The 19,690-nt window shown below is 36.8% G+C and overlaps 1 protein-coding gene across 2 annotated transcripts in view; it reads right to left on the bottom strand.

Moving 5' to 3' along the window:
- The window catches only part of PCDH17 (protocadherin 17), a 160,865-nt gene that overhangs the window by 67,038 nt on the left and 74,137 nt on the right, over window positions 1–19,690 (bottom strand). For both annotated transcript variants that reach the window (XM_069970589.1, XM_069970588.1), the window contains one exon: window positions 16,513–16,575. In XM_069970589.1, coding sequence (XP_069826690.1) covers window positions 16,513–16,575 — 63 coding nt within the window. The remainder of the gene's footprint in view (window positions 1–16,512; window positions 16,576–19,690) is intronic.

The raw sequence follows: 19,690 nt of genomic DNA, 5'->3' as shown, positions 1-19,690 counted from the left end.
GTAAAAACAGCAAAAGGACAGTTAAAAAAAGAAAAATTGTGTTTGAACAACCAAAAAATGTTCCTCTTTTTTTTGACGTTGTGTGAACATAGCCTAACTGTTCTGTGAAAAAATTCCACTGCAGTTTCTGACACTTTTTTACTTTCTTGACACGTAAAACAAAAATGTAGTGTCACATTTGGTGGCAATTTCAGGTAATGGTCTTGAAAATCTCTCCAACTTACAAATGCCTCCAAACTCACAAAATCCCTCCAACTCACAAATATTAAAAAGAAAAAAACACCCCAAAAAACAATGCTAATGTCAGAAAGAAGTTTATGGAGCTATTGAAGGCATTAAAAAGTGCTTATTTCATATTAGGTATCTCTTGCATAATACAGAATAAAGCTACAACTACATATTGCAGCCATTATCTAGAGAAAGGCAAGTACTATGGTCTATTTTCTTAAGCTAAAGGTTAAGAAGAAAATGGATTCATTGAATAGATAAATCAATGAAGACTTGTATTGATTCGCTGCTATCATAGTGTACTTCACTTCACAGTCATAATCAAATATAGCTTACGTATGTCACTAAAGCCTTGCTTCCTAGGCTGTGGTTACAGATGAAACAGACATTGATTGACCTGTTACTGGTAGATATGGGTTAGTTTCATGTTACTTAACACTCGTCAGGTTAAAACACCCAGTGACTTAAAATAATGAGACGAAAAGATATAAACGCATTTATACATATACAAGTAGCGGTAAACTATTGTTCCATTTAATATTTCTATTAGGGGACCCTTAGCTACAGCTTAGGCCAAGTTCACACTAGGAATATAATACAGTATGCCATTATCCAGCATGAGAATGCACAAAATGCATTACTTATGCCTTCTCTCCTCCAAAGAGAATCATTTAGAAATACTGAAACCAATATCATCTGGTAGTTTAACTGGAAATAGCATAGCACGCTGAGCTTCCATACCTTGTTAAAATACTAAACAGTAGTGATCCTGGTATTTTTATATTATTCTCTATGGGTTAGAGTATATAAAAAATGCATAAAGAAAACTGACAACTCTATTTAATGCAGTTATTGTAATGCATCTACTGCAAATCTATTGGGACGAAAGTTGAAGCCAAGCTCTCCTGCAGGTTGAATAGGTACACCAATACTCTGGTCTTTCCTTGGCATATAATATTTTATTTACGCAAGCGGTATAGATACAATAGAGCTGAACTTGTTATTAAAATTAATCTTTCATCCCTTAAATGCCTGCTGAGCTGGCGGATACACTGGAAACACATCAAGTACTGGTGCAAGCCAGATTTTTTTACACGTTAAGCCAAATATTTTTTGCTACAAAGAAAATGTACAATGACAAGGTACCTGTTGGTGTAATTTCCGTATGGTGTATATTATGTTAATGTAGCTATAATCACCTAATTAAGATTGCTTTAAGGTCCTTAAAAAGAAATTCTCTCTGATTAGTATTTCATTTTTAGTATATTATTATGGGGACAGTCGTCTTGCCTGAACTGCTTAGTCCCATGAACAAAGGAACTATGGTTTTGAAGCATTTATAGAAATGTTTTTTACCCATGCCTTGTGATCTGAATATACGTCACTGTGCAAAAATAGTGATAAGCGAACATGTTTGTAAATGTTTGCATGGTCCTATGAACATTAAGCTAATTGTTCGTGTTTGCTGATCACAAACAATTAGTTTGATGATCTGATTGGTTATAACGATCATTTTCAATTGTACGCAACTGCATGATTTACGCTTTGTACCTGATAATCTGCACGCATGTGCATAGACCGGAACATGTGCTTCTACTGTACGTTCAACATTTGCTCATTAATGTTCCGTGAACACCAACCAATCATCATCTAAATTTTTTTTTTTTTTATGTTCATGTTCGGGATCCAAACCGAACATTGGAATGTTTGCTCCTCACTGGGTCCATTGCCTATACACTGGGAGCTGGGTCTATTGCCTATAATGAATGATCTTATGCCATAATATCTACTGGTGTGATGAAAAGGTTAAGAAGTTTAAAAGTTTATTAAGCGTAAGCTGCTTATTAGGCATAGTGGCCAAAATGAAAACTGCAAGAAGTCAAGATTATTTCATATTATATAGTAAAATGTAGTATAAAAAAAAAAAAACACTAAAATTGTTATATAAAATGTAAAATATGTTTGATCAACATGATTCAACTTTAGAAATGTATTTACAAAGGAAATATAGTAAACAGATCTATTTTAAATACAAAAAATATATCATGGCTGAAAATACTTTAATCTCTGAGATAACATGTAGAACATAGGGCACACACTTTAATCTACAATCCTGATATTATCCCTTTTCAAATGGATAACCCTTACTCTTAATGGCCTCATGCAAAGATCATCATGCACTCTACATTATACACAGCAGCCAAGGGTCAGATTGACAGACGGTGTAAGCTGTACGTTAACCTATAACAGTGTAATTAGTTGGTAAACAATGGGCTTTGTAAATTAGGCTTTGACTGTGATATTTGCTCAGTTCACTACCATTCAGTGCGCTGCAAATAGAGCTACAATTTGATAATGGCTCACATAGCTTTAGGCACAGATTTAAAGCATTAAAGGATAATGTAAGACTTATTAGATTAGCCTATGCCATGATCATTTAGTGTCCTAGAAATTATATTTAGTGATAGAATTTAGGTTTGTCTGACTATGCAGATCTATGTTAGACAATGACCTCTTTTTTCAATAAAATATACAAATGTAGCAGAGTTGAGTCTGCCATTTAGCACAACATGGTACGATAGCATGCTATCTGTGAGTTTCCATAGTACTATAGGTAAATTTACTACAATGCCTACAAATGTAAATCTTGGAGCGCTATACCAGCTAAGATCATCTGATTTTCTTAGATCAAAGAGTCTTTCAGAGAATATAGCATAATATTAAAAACATGCAATCTTCACATTCTTTAAAGCATGACAACCTGTTACGCTCAGCAGAAGTCAATCAGATGGTATGTTTGACGATCGTTGCTCTCGGGTCATGTAAATGGAGTGATTTACGCTATTAGGCTGGGTTCACACTATGTATATTTGACCAACCAAAACCAGGAGTGGATTGAAAACACAGAAAGGATCTGTTCACACAATGTTGAAATTGAGTGGATGGCCGCCATATAACAGTAAATAACGGCCATTATTTCAATACCACAGCCATTGTTTTAAAATAACAGCAAATATTTGCCATTAAATGATGGCCATCCACTCAATTACAACATTATGTGAACAGAGCCTTTCTGTGTTTTCAATCCACTCCTGGTTTTGGTTGCTATACAGCCTCACAAATACAGCCTCAAATATACATAGTGTGAACCCAGCCTTAAGCTTATTATTTGACAGCATAAATATATGTATAATCCCCTCTGGGTGACGGAATTATGCTAAATTACTCACATAGGTTCCCAACACCCCAATATTACATAACACCATATGCCACCACCACATATACTTATCAGGCAGTAAAGCCCTATTATGGATATTTTCTCAACACCAACTAGTTACACTAAAACAGGTAATGTTCTATGAGACTACAAGGAAGCAACAATATTTAAATTTAGTAGTAGTGCAGTGTAATACCAAAATTGTTAGATAAAAAGATTCCAAAGATACATTAAATGCAATATACAGTTCACAACTGTAAAGGATAAAAAGAAACAGGATAAAAGCTTACTGAAGTACAACAGAGATATCCTGGCTATGAGGGGCAGTGGAGAAATAATGGAAGGCAATGGAAGATGACAACAGTCCATACTTTTCTTGGCATTATAAGCCTAATTTTGCCCTCACATTGTAATGACTTCCTCTCCTAATTCCATAGACTTGAACTATCCCTATTTTTGGGATAGGGATCTCCTAGAAATAGGATATTAAATATGAGTGTATTGTGCCCATGTTGTTAGTCAATCACTAACATTGTATAATTCCTGTGGGCATATAGCCGTGATTTTGACATATGTATGCAGGCCATTTTCTCCGATCATAACTACAGTATCTAGGTGGGTTATGCCAAATATTAATTATCATGGGGTTTGCCTTGATAGATTTTTTTTCCCTTTAAACCTGAGCTAGATTGTAGTTTGAACAGTTCATATGGAAGTCACCCCAGGATTCCTAGTCAAGGAGTATAAGTGTCTCCACTGTACATGTGAGTATTACCTCTGTGCCTTAGTGTCAGAAACCAGCCCATTTTGGGGAACAGAGGGCCAATAACCATTTAAAGTAGACGGCATAGTCTTTTGACGATGGATACTTTAAGAAAGACAAGTGCTTCTTTTTGACTGAAGGGTTATGGACAGGTCAATTAATAACCTTTATGTGTTCATGCTGCATTTAGTATTACAGAGTCCCAAGAAAGACACTGTGATCCAGCACTTGCAGAAATCCTAGGTTTATTCCAACATCCAATGATTGTATACACAACACCAAGGTGCAACAACCCCACAGGAAAGAAAATGAAAGTACACTTTTGGTCACTGGTGGGGTTGGTCCCTATGTGTATACATTCATACTTTCTTGACTTTATGCATGTACAAAGCTGAATGCGCATCTGAGCACCAAAATGTAAAAAACTAGTGATCAGGCATACATCTTTATCTGCTACGTGTGGGTATCACAGTATGCATCATGTAATGGATCTGAATAAGCAAGGATTAGGTATCTAATGAAAACAATGCAGATGTGAATATTGCCAAAATGGTATTATGTTTCTCTCTTTGGTAGCTTGAGTGCAGTCTGCTGTAGTGCAGAGAATGAACGGTGGGTCTGAATTGCTTATGCGACCCCCCACCCCCACCCCCCTTAATGAGTACTGGGAAGTTACTTATGCTAGATTAGGCAAAACTGGAGTATGTATAAGAATAAATAAATTATGGTTAGAATTAAAATTAGGACATAATACAATTTTTCTAGCTGGAGATAATCTTCTGTTTTGATGGTTCTGGGTAGCAACAAAGGAATTTCACTTTAAATGCATAAAAACAACCCACTTTGAGAAAAACTGCTTTGATATAAATAATAGATTTTTCTGCTCTGCTTTTATAGTAAAACTTAGTTGGCTAGTATCAATTTGCCTAAAGCATGCTGGGATTTTACAGCCATTATTGACCAGCTGAAAAAATATCAATGAGTGACCAGACACACAACCACTTCCCCAGAAATAAGGCTCTCAATAGAGAATCATGATTGGGAAATGCAGTCAGAAGAGGCTCATCAACCCCTATCAGACTCAGGTTACCCAGTAAAGACATCATTAAGCTCCATTGATCTAATCAGCCCAAGACTAACTGGATCTTGTGTGGACTAAGGATTCACCAAGTTTAACATTTCACATTTTTCCCTGGAAATATTTATTCCACATATTTGGTATCTGTGCATATGTATATACATGTTTTTTTTATACATAAGACTTATTAGTACAAATCAAAGCTGTTTCCTTCATAGGGACAGAATGAGGAAAAAATGATTCCCTGCAAGCTAGACATTATTCTGCAATGGTATCATCCATTTTATAGGCCATTTTGTCTGGGATATTTAATGAAACCTGTGATTGTAAGTCTTAAGGAAACCAACATAGATGTTAACATTAAAAAAGCCTTGAGGGGGTGGCCAAGTCTTTAAACATGTTCTCATGAGAATAGTATGTTATAAATATGATGTGCCATGTTCTGCATAACCAGGAAACTCCCCCACCTTGATTCCTTCTTTAGGCCTATCCATAACACAACACTCTATAAAAATTCAATATTCAGCCTTCTCCACTGCACTTGCAGTGCAAATACTTGCACTTTCTATGGAAAAGTAATATGATGGTCACATGATCCTCTGAAGGGCAACATTTTATGGAGCAGCCTGGCAAGACAGCAAAGTGGATCATTGAACAGTGGAGCCTCATTGTGTTTCTGAATTATACAGAACTATATTATATTGCAGCATGTAATTGGCATATTATTATTATTAGAACATACAGCATTTCAATAAATCACTGAAGAAGTGGACGGCACCATCAGTTCGATTAAGTTTAAAATCTGGGACGACCTGTATTTTCCTTATGATGCGGGAGGCAGAATAAAGGGCCTAAAATGCATAATACGGCTATGTTCACACGGCGTATCAAACCGGCCATTCCGTGACCCCGGCCGGGTCACGGAACAGCCGGTCTGTGCCCGGATCATCGCGGCCAGTACTTAAGTACCGGCCATATGATCCATCCGGCCGCGGAGCTCTGAGCATCAGCTCTGAGCATCAGCGCGCGCCCACATCAGAGCTTCAGATAGCACACAGTGAAGCGAGCGGCCGGAGCCACTCGCTTCAAAGTGTGCACTGACAGGTCTTTCTGCGGACGGAATTCACTGAATTCCGGCCGCAGAAAAGTGACCTGTCAGTTTTGTTCCGGCGCCGCATGGGCTCCCAGCCGGAGCGTGTAGAATGTGTGTACGCTCCTGCCAGGATCCCATTCAACATAAAGCTATGTCACACACCGCAAAACTAAGGCCGTAGTTCTGCGGAGAGAACTACGGCCGTAGTTTTACGTAGTGTGAACATAGCCTACATTTGCATAATACAAATAGCTTTTTATTTGATTTCCTAAAATAGAATTAGAAAGTAACTAATATAATAAAAGACACAAACTGTGTTTGTCAGTTCCCTGCATGGTAGTCAGAATATCAATCAAAGACTGGTAACATGAAGTGAGATCTTTTAAATATGCAGTGATTTTCCAATGACAAAAGCAGCCTAGAGTGACCCTGAAATCAATACAAGGGTCAGAATGGCCAGACATCAACCCATTATTTGAATCTATGTATTGACAACATCAGCATTCATGTTTGACCACAGGATCATTTCTAGAATCTAGCTGTATAGCCAGCTACTACCAATCCTGCTGGTTGTCAAAGTTCTCCTTTCTAGACACTGCAGAGTGATACAATATTAAAAACTCTCTTTAATTTTTATTATTATTTTTTTTAATCCTGTACTGTAACTCCAGACGCAATATTGCATGTGAATGATATGTGTGTATATTGTATAAATGTATTAAAAGCTCTCTAAATGAACTGATAAAATGGATCATGTCACTACGTCTCTAGACATATTAAAGTCTATATGGCTTGCTTCATTGCAGGAAGTGTTATTGAACAATGCATAATGTGCTGAGATGGATCACACATTTCACTGTAATGTAGCAAGGTGCTATTTGCAAATTTATAGTGATTTGCTTTAACAGCAAAAAAGCATTTCTCATTTGCATTTTTACTCTTCCTACACAAATACTTATTTTGTCACATATACGAGACATGAATACACAAATTCACACATTCTCGTGCGTGTCTAACCATATAAATAAAATAATGATTTTAATGGAAGCTCCTCATTAGTTACATCCACAGTCATCCTTCCATGTTCTCATTACTGTTCCCTTTATATGTTTTCTTTATGTCCTCTAGATTTTAATAAACCAATACATAATAGTCAATCTGGTACGCTAGGATAAAACCTCACGTCAAAACTAGGTACAGTATTGACTGATGAGTTTCTTGTGCAATCAGAAAATAATTTTCTTTATGCTGTTTGATGTCGGTTATTGCATTTACTTCTTCATCGGCTGATCGGGTCTTTTGATTTGTCGAAAAATCATCAGTGGTTGGCTTTAGATCTCCCTGTGTAGTAATAGGTGTGCAATTAAGGCTGTTTGCAACAATTATTTGTGGGCCCTGGGCTGCATGATTACTGAGCCACATAATAGGCTGTGTAAACAAGCGTCAATCTAGGAGATCAGCATTGATTTACTCCCTAGCTCTGGCTGTGTAATATCCCCTTTCTGCTCCCCACTGTTCATTTCCCCTATTCCCACGACTCAGAGATATACCTTTAAAGAGAGGAGAAGCAGTAACGTTCCACGGACAGGACCAGGACCAAAAATTCCGAGAGATCTCCACACCTGCGTCATTCTCTGAGAGGGAATCTTTGGTCCTGGTCCCACCCATGGATTGTTACTGCTACACTTCTAAATACCAATCTATTGGAGTTCCGACCTGGCCGCGGTGCACTCTGCATGAAGCTTACAATAGAGTTGTGCCTATCATATACAGTAGCACAACTCTTATAGGTGAGTGGTTTCAAGCCTAAGCTCTCACACCTAAGTTTCCTTGAATTTATTGCACTAGGAAGCGCCCCTATTTATTTTTGTCTTTTTAGAGAGAGGAGGAAGCAGATATATATACTGATTATCATGTGCCGGACTTGCTTCCCAGTATTGTCATGGTAAATCCTGATGACACTGGAAGTGGATTGTTTGCTCTGTAGAACAGCTTCTTGAATTGGGAATTCCATTTCCCTTCCAGTGGCCACTAAGAAAATTAGTTTACTAAGAGTAAATGGCTGTGGGCATGTATATAAAATATGTTTTCCAAGTAATAAGAAATGCATGCCTCCACTTTGAAAGTGTTAATGACATCTATTTCACACCGGAGAACTCTCATATGATATTTAATGGCCCATTACTATTAATACACAAGTCAGGTTCCAGACACAACTGGGTATGGTTTCTATACAGGCTTATATAGCCAGTATAAAAAACTGAATTCCTGACAAATCATCTGGACGAATTAGAGACAATAATTACAATTACAGAGTCAAAGAGGCTTTCCCGAGTTCCTGAAGTGCAGTAAGCTATAACATCTCCTTACTCTCCCTCCATACCTGAACCTGCATGGGACTCAGCTTCCAGGTGTCAATATAGCAGGGAGGGGGGAGAAAGGAGGCATTCCAGCCTCTTTGTACATGAGAATAAAAACATTTTCTGAAATTCTGGAAATACAACTGAATATATGAAAGGTACCATGTGTCTCAATGTCCTAACATCTAGCTAACAGTGTCAGCAGTTTGGAATGTGAATTACAGCTGACAGATTTCCCTTAAAGTGTTAAAGCTGGGAAAAATTATTTTAATATGTTTTTTTTAAATTAATCTCATACTAAATAGCGATAAGCTGCAAATATTCCTTCAAGTGATACTGTCTTCCCCTTTATTCTATGTGCAGTTCTCCACACCAACTACAAGCATAGATCCCGCACAATCAATATAAACCTTTATAAAAACATGGCTTTTTCATGTTTATGCTCTAAAATCACTTTAGTTCATTGGTGGACTGTGTCACCAATGAAAGGCTTCACGGTTGTTAGGCGCTATCTTCCAGCCTATGTCGGCACCATAGTCTCTTATCCTTCAGTGATGTCATGTATAGGGCCATTCCTACAACAGGCGCTGCACCGGGTATCATTTCAGTGGTGCAGGCGTGACTGGGCATTAAAGTTACCATGGGGGAGATTTATCAAACATGATGTAAGGTGACATTGACTCTGCTTCCCCCTAGCAACCAATCAGGTTCCACTTTTCATTCCTCACAGACTCTTTGGAAGATGAAAGGTGGAATCTGATTGGTTGCTAGGGGCAACTGAGCCAGTTTCACTTTGCACCATGTTTGATAAATCTCCCCCCACATCTTTAACTTCCTAACCGTGCTTGCAACACTAAAGTGATACCCCCAAAAAATGTATAGCAGCTGAAGAAGTGTATAGGTTTGTGTTTCACTTCTTTCCCAGCCTCTTAAAGCCCCTCTGCCCATAGGAGATGCAAGCTATATGTCTGTCTTCATGATAGGCTACTGATGTACTGCAGAAGTGTTGTTGCTTTTGTCTCATGTTAATATTTCCTTTCCTCTATAAATACCATACTTTTGTATTGTGGCTTTACGCAAGTGCTGCTGCACATTTTCCTCATCTCTATAAAATTTATGGAGCAAGATGGTCAGGAGCTGAACGTTTTCTTGCAGAAATGAAATGTATTTGAAATAACACCAGTTTGCAATTGCACTTTTACGCTTGGTGGCAGCAGTAAAGCTGCTTAAAATATCACTGCTCATGGCGGTACTTTTTAATATATGCCCATACTCTGAAAACAATTGTATACAAGAAAAACATATACAAATCTGTTGTTCAGTTTTGAGGTTGCCATGGAAACAAGAAAATCCTGGGGCTGTGCACTAAAGTTCTTTTGTTACAAGAAGGATATGTAGTTGCAGCCACTGTGCTATATAAGGATATCTTATGTTTCATCATGATGTTCCTTCATTTTACAGAATTATTTTTCTTTACAAGGAAACACCTAACATCTAAGCTACCTGGAATCAGTACAAAAGCTCCAGCCATCACATTTAACACCTTTTAGAAACATCTTAAAATTAATTTTAAAAAAAGCATTTCAAGGACTCTTTTATATTTTTAAGAGGGTTTTCATTTTTTTACCTCTTAAACATGTTTTACTCTGGTGTTTATAGGGAGGCGTATAAGAAAAAAAGCCTGAAAAACACATAGAAACTAGTGCTCCAAATAACACTGACCCTATCTCCCACATTTATCAAAGTGTATAAAATAGAAACTGATGTTAGCCTCCCGTAGTAACACATAATGTAAAATGTAAGCAGAGCTGTGATTGGTTGTTATAAGCAGTTAGGATCATTTTACACACTTTGATGAATCTGGGACATTATGTATGCTATATTTAACTATAGACTTAAGGCTATGTTCACGCTATGTAGAAACAGCGGGTGTTGTTAGTAAATACAGCTGTTGTTTTTACATAGTGTGAACTTAGCCTAAAAATAACATCTGTTATATATATTGAATTATTTGCCATTTAATGCCAGTTTTATAACTATTGCCAGGAGTAGATCATAAAGGGGGAAGGAAGATAGATAGAAAATAATATGTTTTTTTTTTGTTTGTTTGTTTTTTTTTTGGGGGGGGTCTACTTTTGACCCCAAATAACAAAATAAAAATAATATTGTAGGTGGAATGTTTTATATTTTACTATTGACTGAGCTGTGATTGGTTGCTAGGGGCAGTTTACACAAGTTTCTATTTTACACTCTTTGATACATCTGAGCCATAGAATCCAACCCTAATATGTTTTTATATTACTGAGGTCCATCCAACACATATTTTACCCCAATCAGAAATTAAATAATATTTCAACCCTGAAAGTAAAGAAGTAAAAGGCTTGGCTTTATTACATCAGACAATATAATCCAATAAATGGATGCATAAAGTTTCTACTGAAGTCTAGATACAAAAAGCCATATTTCTCAGAAAATTTACCCTTTTGATTTCTATTTTACCACCCAAAATATATGTATCTGCATCCACAGCTTTCAGGCTAGTACAGTTTATAATCGAAAACTTTGTTCCCAACCATTAGAAAAAATCTAAATGAAACACAATTTCTGCATGACACCTATTATCTATAGTGATGTATTACTAGGCAGCCCTAATATAACATTGTACCACCTATTGTGCCAATGTGAAATAGAAGTGTACACCAATCAGTCATAACATTACAACCACTGACAGGTGAATGAATAACATTGATTATCTCATGACAATAACACCTGTCAAGAGGTGGGATATATTAGACAGCGGGTGAATGGTCAGTTCTTGAAGGTGACTTGTTGGAAGCAGTAAAAATAAGCAAACATAGGGATCTCTTATAAGGATCTCATATCCAAACTCATACCAGCTGCCTCTCACTGTAAGAATACTGATTTACTGCAATCTGAGTACCTGCATACATTTTTTGGGGGGGCCTTCTATCTCCGATAACTGCCAATGACTTTACAGGCAAAATATGAAACAATAATATACAACATATTCAGCTGTAACTTGGTAGTGATATTGGTAATACATCATGTAATAATATAATGAAGTATAATAAATAGAGGCTGATATTTACTTATGAGATTTGACTTTCGGTTTTAGTAGGTATGGTTATATAGTTCTTAGGTTTACTGCTTTCTATCTCTTTGTGGCTTGGATCACACACTGTAAAATAACACAACAAAAACAGATGTCTATAGGTATGAAAAGCAGCAGTTTTTTTCTCTTTTATCTAAAAATTAGAAATGATTGCAACCCGAGCATTCAAATGCCGAATAATGGGAATTGAGCATGCTCAAGTTGCGCTCTTCACTACTAATAATGTGTTTTTTAATACCTTTGGAAAAGTGTCTGATTGTATAAAAAAAGGCAATAATCCTAACATTGGAATTATTATTATTTTTTTTTAACACAGCTTGTTTTTTTCACATGTGAATACACTTAGGGCCATATTAGACAACCTGACATTTCCAAGTAAGCAAATATCAATGTGCTATATCAGAGCTCACTACAATACTACATTTCATACCTTGTTCTCTTGGACAACTTACTAAAAGTTATCAGATACTTGGATAATGCATCCAAAACTAAAAGGTAAAAAGATGAAATCAATTTATAAGATCAGAATAGTGTGGAGTCCAGATACCTGGGAATTGCTATTGCCTTACCTGATGCTTACATCCTTGGCTACTGGACATAAGTATCTGAAGGCACTTCTTATATGGTTGGGTGTACTCTGAGATTTTGATACATTTTAGAATTTTAGATTGTTACCTCTACATCCCCTATAACTATGTATTTCATTTAAGCCAGGGCTAGTAGCAGAATAAAAAAAAAAAAACAGAATAAAAACTTAAGATCCTTAAGAGTTGTAGGACTAATAATAATAATAATAATAATGATAATAATAATAATAATAATAATAATAATAATAATGATAAGAAGAAGAAGAAGAATCATTTCCCATATACTAGACTGTCTTTATCAAACCCCTGTTCTTGTAACAAAGAGGCATATTTGTTAAACTGAGAAAATAAAAATCTCGTCAATAAAAAATATGCTATCTATTTAAAAGTACAGTGAAACATTTAAAAAGTTCCATCTGTGTATGGCATTCTATACAAAATCAGAAACTTGAAGACACCAAATGACTTAGCAAAATTTGCTATTTGGTGTTAGATTCCCTTTTTCCTTTTCCAAAGTCATTCTAAGTGAAAGAAAAAACTTTACAATAAATGGAGAATATAAAAGCATAACAGAGAGTGCAACTGACTCCACTGTGACATGTATTCATCCCCAGTCCTTCAACAAATAATGAACTTCCAAAGCAATGACTACATAGTATAATCAATATCCCGCAGCTACTCAGCAGAGCATAAGCACATTCTAGAAGACAACAACAAGGTTTTCTATGAGGACAGACAAAAACAAAGAGATTTGTTTAGAGGTAGCAGCTATCTTCCCTAGAACATATATTAAAGTCACACACACACTTACATCTATCCACTAATGTCTAGGATAATAATACATTTCACCTCAGTAGAAAAGTTCATAGACTGGCACTTAATGTAAAATTAACTACATGTTAATTTTCCTCCAGGCCTACTTACTTTCAATGTTATTCTATAATGATTATTCTTTCTCCTTTAATCTTTTCAGCTGTATTATCATTAGTCAGATATCAACTACACACAGGCTGAAAAACCCACTTAGTTTTGTTCTTATTTAATAATCATAATAAGGATGGAGTTTTGTTTTGTTTGAGACATTGGTAAGTATGGTGCGTGAGCACTATGGGAGTGCTATGACTGATCTGTGAAATGGCTCTCTTATCATAAAAAGGTCTTACAGAAAGAACTGCATTTATAGCTTAATACAGTACATGATGGTTCAAGGAAACAGTCTATGGTCATAAAGACGTTATAGGAACACAGCCTATACAAGACATGAGTGAGGATCAAAATTAAACCACACCATATAAGTATTGTTAAAAAGGAGTTGCATGGAAAGGAACATATGTTACATTTTCTTGCTATAAATTTCAATTGCTTTGAATGCAACTTCTGATCATGATATCAATTTTAATGTTAACGTGCTCAGCACAGCATCTATAAGGAGAACAGAGGGAGAATTCTCCCTCTGTTCCCCTTTGGAGCTCTGCAAAATGATCGCAGAGTCTGGATGGTAGCTATGACAACTGGAGGTTTCACTGAGGCCTCCAGTGTCATAACTACAGAAGCTGATCAGGCTCTGCAGTGTATTATCTATCAAATTAGAGAGTCAAATAGTCAAGTCCCTTGACTATTGGAGCAGTAAAATAAAATCTAAAAATTAAAAAAAAAATCAATAAAAATTAAAAAGACACAGGTACAATATCTTCCCCAAGCTTTTCCAATACAGAGCAACAAGAATTTTGTGTACAGGTTCTGTGCTGCATGGCCTAAAGGAGAAACCAGTAGCTATACAAAATCCTATGTCTATCATACCAAATGTATTCACACTGTAAGTGGTAATGTGTATTTTGTAGTTAGACAATATAGAATTGAGGCTTACAAAATTACCATTTTGTACTGCTTATAATGGTAATTCATTTAAAACATAGTTTCCCAAAATTATTGTTCCAAACAATGTGATCTGGTACTTGCTCAAATATCAGATATTTAGGTCAGTACACACTTGCACACACATAAAAGAGCATAATTGTAGTAACAGTGATAGTGAACAGTAATTTTCATATCAGGTACCTCTGCTCAGTTTCCTTTTTTTCCTCATCTTATAAAATTCTCACCTTTAATTCAGACTGAGCAGACTGGCACCATGGGAATAAGTGAGAATCAATAAGGTTAGTATATGAAAAAATCTATGTTTTATAATTTGCCTTTTTGCATTGCTCATAGCATATCAACTTAAAGGGGTTGTCCAGCGGAAAAAAAAATTCTTTCAAATCAACTGATATCAGAAAGTTGTAAAGATTTGTAATTTACTTCTATTTAAAAATATCCAGTATTCCCATTTTTATAAACTTGTTGTATGTTCTGCAGGAAGTGTTGTTTATTTACATTCAGACACAGTGCTCTCTGCTGATATCTCTGGCTGAGTCAGGAACTGTCCTGAGCAGGAGAGGTTTTCTATGGGGATTTGCTGCTGCTCTGGGCAGTTCCTGACTCGGCCAGAGATGTCAACAGAGAGCACTGTGTCTGAATGTAAATAAACAACACTTCCTGCAGGACATTCAACCATTTATAAATATGGGAAGACTGAATATTTTTAAATAGAAGTAAATTACAAATCTTTATAGCTTCCTGACACCAGTTCATTTGAAATAAAATAAAAAATTAGCTGGACAACCCCTTTAATACTAGAGCTCTAACTGCTGAAACTTTCACAATCCATTAATAGTATCCGGTCTCTATTTCCTGTGTATGCACATTAAGGCCGGGTTTACACAGCATAAGACACTGGACGTTCTGTGACCTGGCCATGTAACAGAACGGCCAGTGTCTGTGAAGATCATCCCAGCCGTTACTGCAGGACCGGCCGGATGAATGTCACTAGTGCTGAATTGGGATGGGGGCGCATCCATGTGTGCCTGCATCCTAATTCACCATAGCACACAGTGGAAAGCGCAGCCGGAGCTGCGCTTTCCTATGTGTGAACTGACAGTTCTGTGCAGCCGCTATTCAATGTTTATATACTCCAGCCGGGATCCTATTGACTGCAGTGCTATTATTCACGGCCGTTATTGCAAATCCGCAACAACGGCCGTGATTAATAGAAAATTTATGTTGTGTGAATTTAGCCTAACTGTCCATTAAAGTCAGTGAGACATAGAGAAATAGCAGATTGTTCTAACACAGCAGTTTCCATATGCCTCATCTCTGAGTCATTGCACATGTGATCACTTCTTTACCCTTATGGTATGTTCACACACTGCAATTAACAGTAACAAAGCCAGGAATGGATTTGAAAAGAGTTAAAATCTCAGTCTTTCCTTTATGACCTGTCTTTCATTTATAATAGCTTCCTGTCTTTGGTTTCAATAATTGCAATTATAAAGCTGATCTGGTGAACACACCCTAAATGGGGGTCAGGATTATAGGGGATTGGTTCTAGTAGTAAGACCCTTTGCTTATCTGATTTTCCAGAGAAAAAAAAAACAATCAGTAATTATAAAAGCAAGCAGAGAATAATTCTCCGATAGATATATAAATCTAATTTTTTCTTCTTCACAGATTCAGTATATTTGCATGCAGCTGAAGTTTCAGATATGACCTGTATGTTCATGCAATAAAGAAGAAATCTGCCTCAATTTTATGGAAGGAATTAAAACATGATTGCTATATCCACTAAATGAATTTGCCATGATGATAAAGTTGGAGCACAGCTAATATGGGGAAATTTAAATGCATTCTAATTTTGTGAATTTTAAAATGAGCAGTCCTGTCAAAGCTGGTTTGCAATATTACATTAGAAATAAATGATATTGGACTGAATGTATTCATTTTAAGTAGTTGGAATATTTAAAGAGTACTGGTCATCTTTGTCCTACACGAAATATGGAAACACAGGCAACAGAGCTGAATTTCTTTACTGGCCTCATAAGCTTTCTTATTTATTTATTTTTTCAATGTAAATTTATTGTACTATAAATAAAGTTGTATTTTTCAGATGGGCCACAGCTTACTGTGAAATAAAGCAGGAGATCTACATAAAGAATAGTATATAGAATCATTTCTTACCTGTGCAGACTGTCTTACACACAGACTTTGCATTACATCGTTCCAAAGTTTTACAACATGGATCTGAAAGGGCAGAAAGAGATTGCTATGAGGTAACACTGACAATCATGTCACTATAATACAGTATAGATTCACCTAAGATGCAGTAAATACAGTATATATATTTTTTAACTGAACTATGGAAAATATTAAGGGTGGCATTTATTAAGTCCGGCGTTTTTTACGCCGGACTTATAAATGCCCCCGCAGCTCCGGTGCTACGGAGATTTATGTAGAGGCGGACTGCCTCTACATAAATCCCGTGCGCGTCGGTGCGCACCGCCGAAAACCTACGCCAGCTGAGGACTGGAGTAGGTTTTCGGCGTACATTTGGGCGGAACGGATGGTAAATCGCGCGGACTCTGAGTCCGCGCCCTACGTTCCGCCCACTACACGCCCCCTTTCCGCCCCACTGGCGTACTCGGCGGAAAGTGCCGATTTGCGAATATTTTATTCGCAAATCGGCCATTTGCGAATAAAAAAATACGCAAATCGGCACTTTCCGCCGAAAATCATCCGTTCGCCGGATGATACATGTGGCCCTTAGTGTTAACTTATATTTAAGGTGCCTAAGGGGTGTGAGAGCTACAGTATTTGCATATGCTTTCTTCCTAGAATTCCCAGTAAAGAAGGAAAGGCCTTTAAGTCACCGCACCACTTTATGGCGGAGAGCTAGTTTCCCTTTGATCTAAACTTATATTAAAGAAATTATTGCATCTAATAAAAGTGATGGCATATAACAGTAATATGCCATCCGGTAATGGTCAGTGGGGGAGGGGGGGTGGCATGTGAGATCCCACTGATCAGTAGAAATAAGGTGATACAACACTGGAGTAACACTACAACCTCCTTATTGTTGTTTTATTTCCCTCAACAGACAAAAAATAAAGTCACATACTTGGTGAACACATAAAAAAGCATTAAGTATGCACCCAATAGTATATATCTCCCCATAGAGTACCACAAAATCAAACTAGTCATCTTGTGACACATTCACATCTCTCCTCTTACACTTGGTCGTGGCAAAAATTACTGGCAAACACTTGCGATCACCCTGGTACAAAAATAAGTCTAAAACTTAGATTTTTTTAATCACCTATTAAAAACTCTGTATTGTTGAGGAAACTCAGGTCCAATATGTGTGGTCCTTGAGCATTGGGACAACAAGCTAAGTTCTTTGGATGGCAGGGAACAGTGGAACCTTATCCTCATCTAACTCTCTTTTCCTGCTTCTTGGAGAAGCCATTGTGATAAGGGTGGCACCCAACCACTGTGATGTTTTTATTCTGTTTTCATGAATTGAACAATAAACAAATGGAGACAGATGTCTAAATGCAAACACAAGAGGACCAGGGGACTAATAGTCACCACATATAATACAGACAAAAACATGTCATTCACAGTGACCTATGTGTCTAACATCCTCTAGTAATGCAATAGTATGTCATTTATGTTCAATCAAACTAAAAAAAAAAAAAAAAAAAAAGGTTAAAGTCAATGCCTTATACAGTAAGCTTTCTTAGCCTTTTCTAAGCAGTGAGGCCTGAAAGAATACACCATAATATCAGTAACAATTGTAGCCATCTTACATCAGACAAAATGCAGTTACAACGGTCCAAATTATAACAAACAACAAAATGGCAATAATTAACAAATGTGTAGTTTATTAAAAGTCGTTACTACATTCTAATTAATAATGCCTATTGAAAAATGCCCTGTTTCTGTTAATGTCCACTGAAGTTATGCCTTCAGACATAGGAAGCAGTTGCTATGGAGAGTCCTTAAGATAATATAGGTTATTCGGTGTTCTGAAGGTTGAACTTATGATTCTCTGAAAGGAAAAAAATAGGCACCCATCTTCCTCCTCTTTTTGATCTTCCAAAGTGTTCTTGTTCTAAGTGCTGCTATGTTCCCTGATAGATTATCCTGCTTTTTCTCTATCACCCCCCCCCCTTTCATTTTCTTTCTTTCACTTGTTCCTTTTTCTCTAACATTTCTGTTGCCTTTATGTTGTTCCTCCCTGGATCATTGAGGTTGGGTTAGAATTTTGGTCCATTGACTAACATTTCCTATTATTCGTTGGATCATATGGAGAACCAGTACTCCTTACCTCTTCTACTCTTGTGATTCCCCTTTATTCCCTTCAATGTTATGCCCTCCACTGTCTGTGGCCAGCTCCTGAGGTATACTGTTCCACAGGTTCAAAGTGCTCATTGTAAAGAAGGTATGGATTTGGAGTAAGCCTTTTGTTTTCCAGGCAGTAAACGTGCCCATTTTATTTTAGTTTTTGCCTGGAACAGCTTTTCGCCATATTTTCTTTGTATGGGCTATTAATATAATTTCTTTCCTAAGGGTGCGTTCACACCTACAGGATCTGCAGCAGATCTGCAGCAGATTTGATGCTGTGTTCAGTTATTTAAATGAAATCTGCTGCAGAAAATCAGCTGCAGATCCTGTAGGTGTGAACGCACCACAAATGTTTATTTTCAAGACTAAACAAATGTATGATTTTTTAACTAACATAACTAAGATGCTCCATTTTCTTATTATTTTAGTTGCACATCATTGTATTGCTCTACAATTATCCATGAAAAGTACGTACAAGAGGATGAACAGGAGTCTTAAATCACCCTGCCCAGGGAATTTAGCAAGTGAAAGCTGCAAAGCATAAAGCATCATACAGCCTACCTTTGGGCTACTAAGTGTACTGTAGCAGTATAAAATGCCTTACATATCTATATGACACGTCAGATATTTTCTAAAATAATAGGTATTCATTATTGTATTTAAAGGGTTATGCAGTAAGGTAAAATATATGTTGAATCATCCTCCCTTCCAAAGATTAAGAATTCATTCCATACATGTCTTTGCCTTTTTGGTCTCCTTTCCTCACTTTTGAGAATGCTGCTTTCTGCTAAAGACATAGAAAACTGTATCTAAACTGTTCAGTCCATCTCTGTTCTCAACCTCATTCTCCCCCTTTCTAGATGGTCTATGTAAAAAAAAGTCCCTATCTGCAACCTTATAGCAACGTTGTAATGGCGGAAGAGTAATCACAGTGAGTTCAAGAGCACAATGACCTCAGTTTAAAGGGGTTATCCAGTGCTACAAAAACATGGCCACTTTTCCCCCTCTCTTG

This window comes from Dendropsophus ebraccatus, chromosome 5, assembly GCF_027789765.1.
Source record: "Dendropsophus ebraccatus isolate aDenEbr1 chromosome 5, aDenEbr1.pat, whole genome shotgun sequence".
NCBI lineage: Eukaryota > Metazoa > Chordata > Amphibia > Anura > Hylidae > Dendropsophus > Dendropsophus ebraccatus.
The sequence above is the reverse complement of the archived record's forward strand: the minus strand, read 5'-3'. Positions and strand labels throughout refer to the sequence as shown.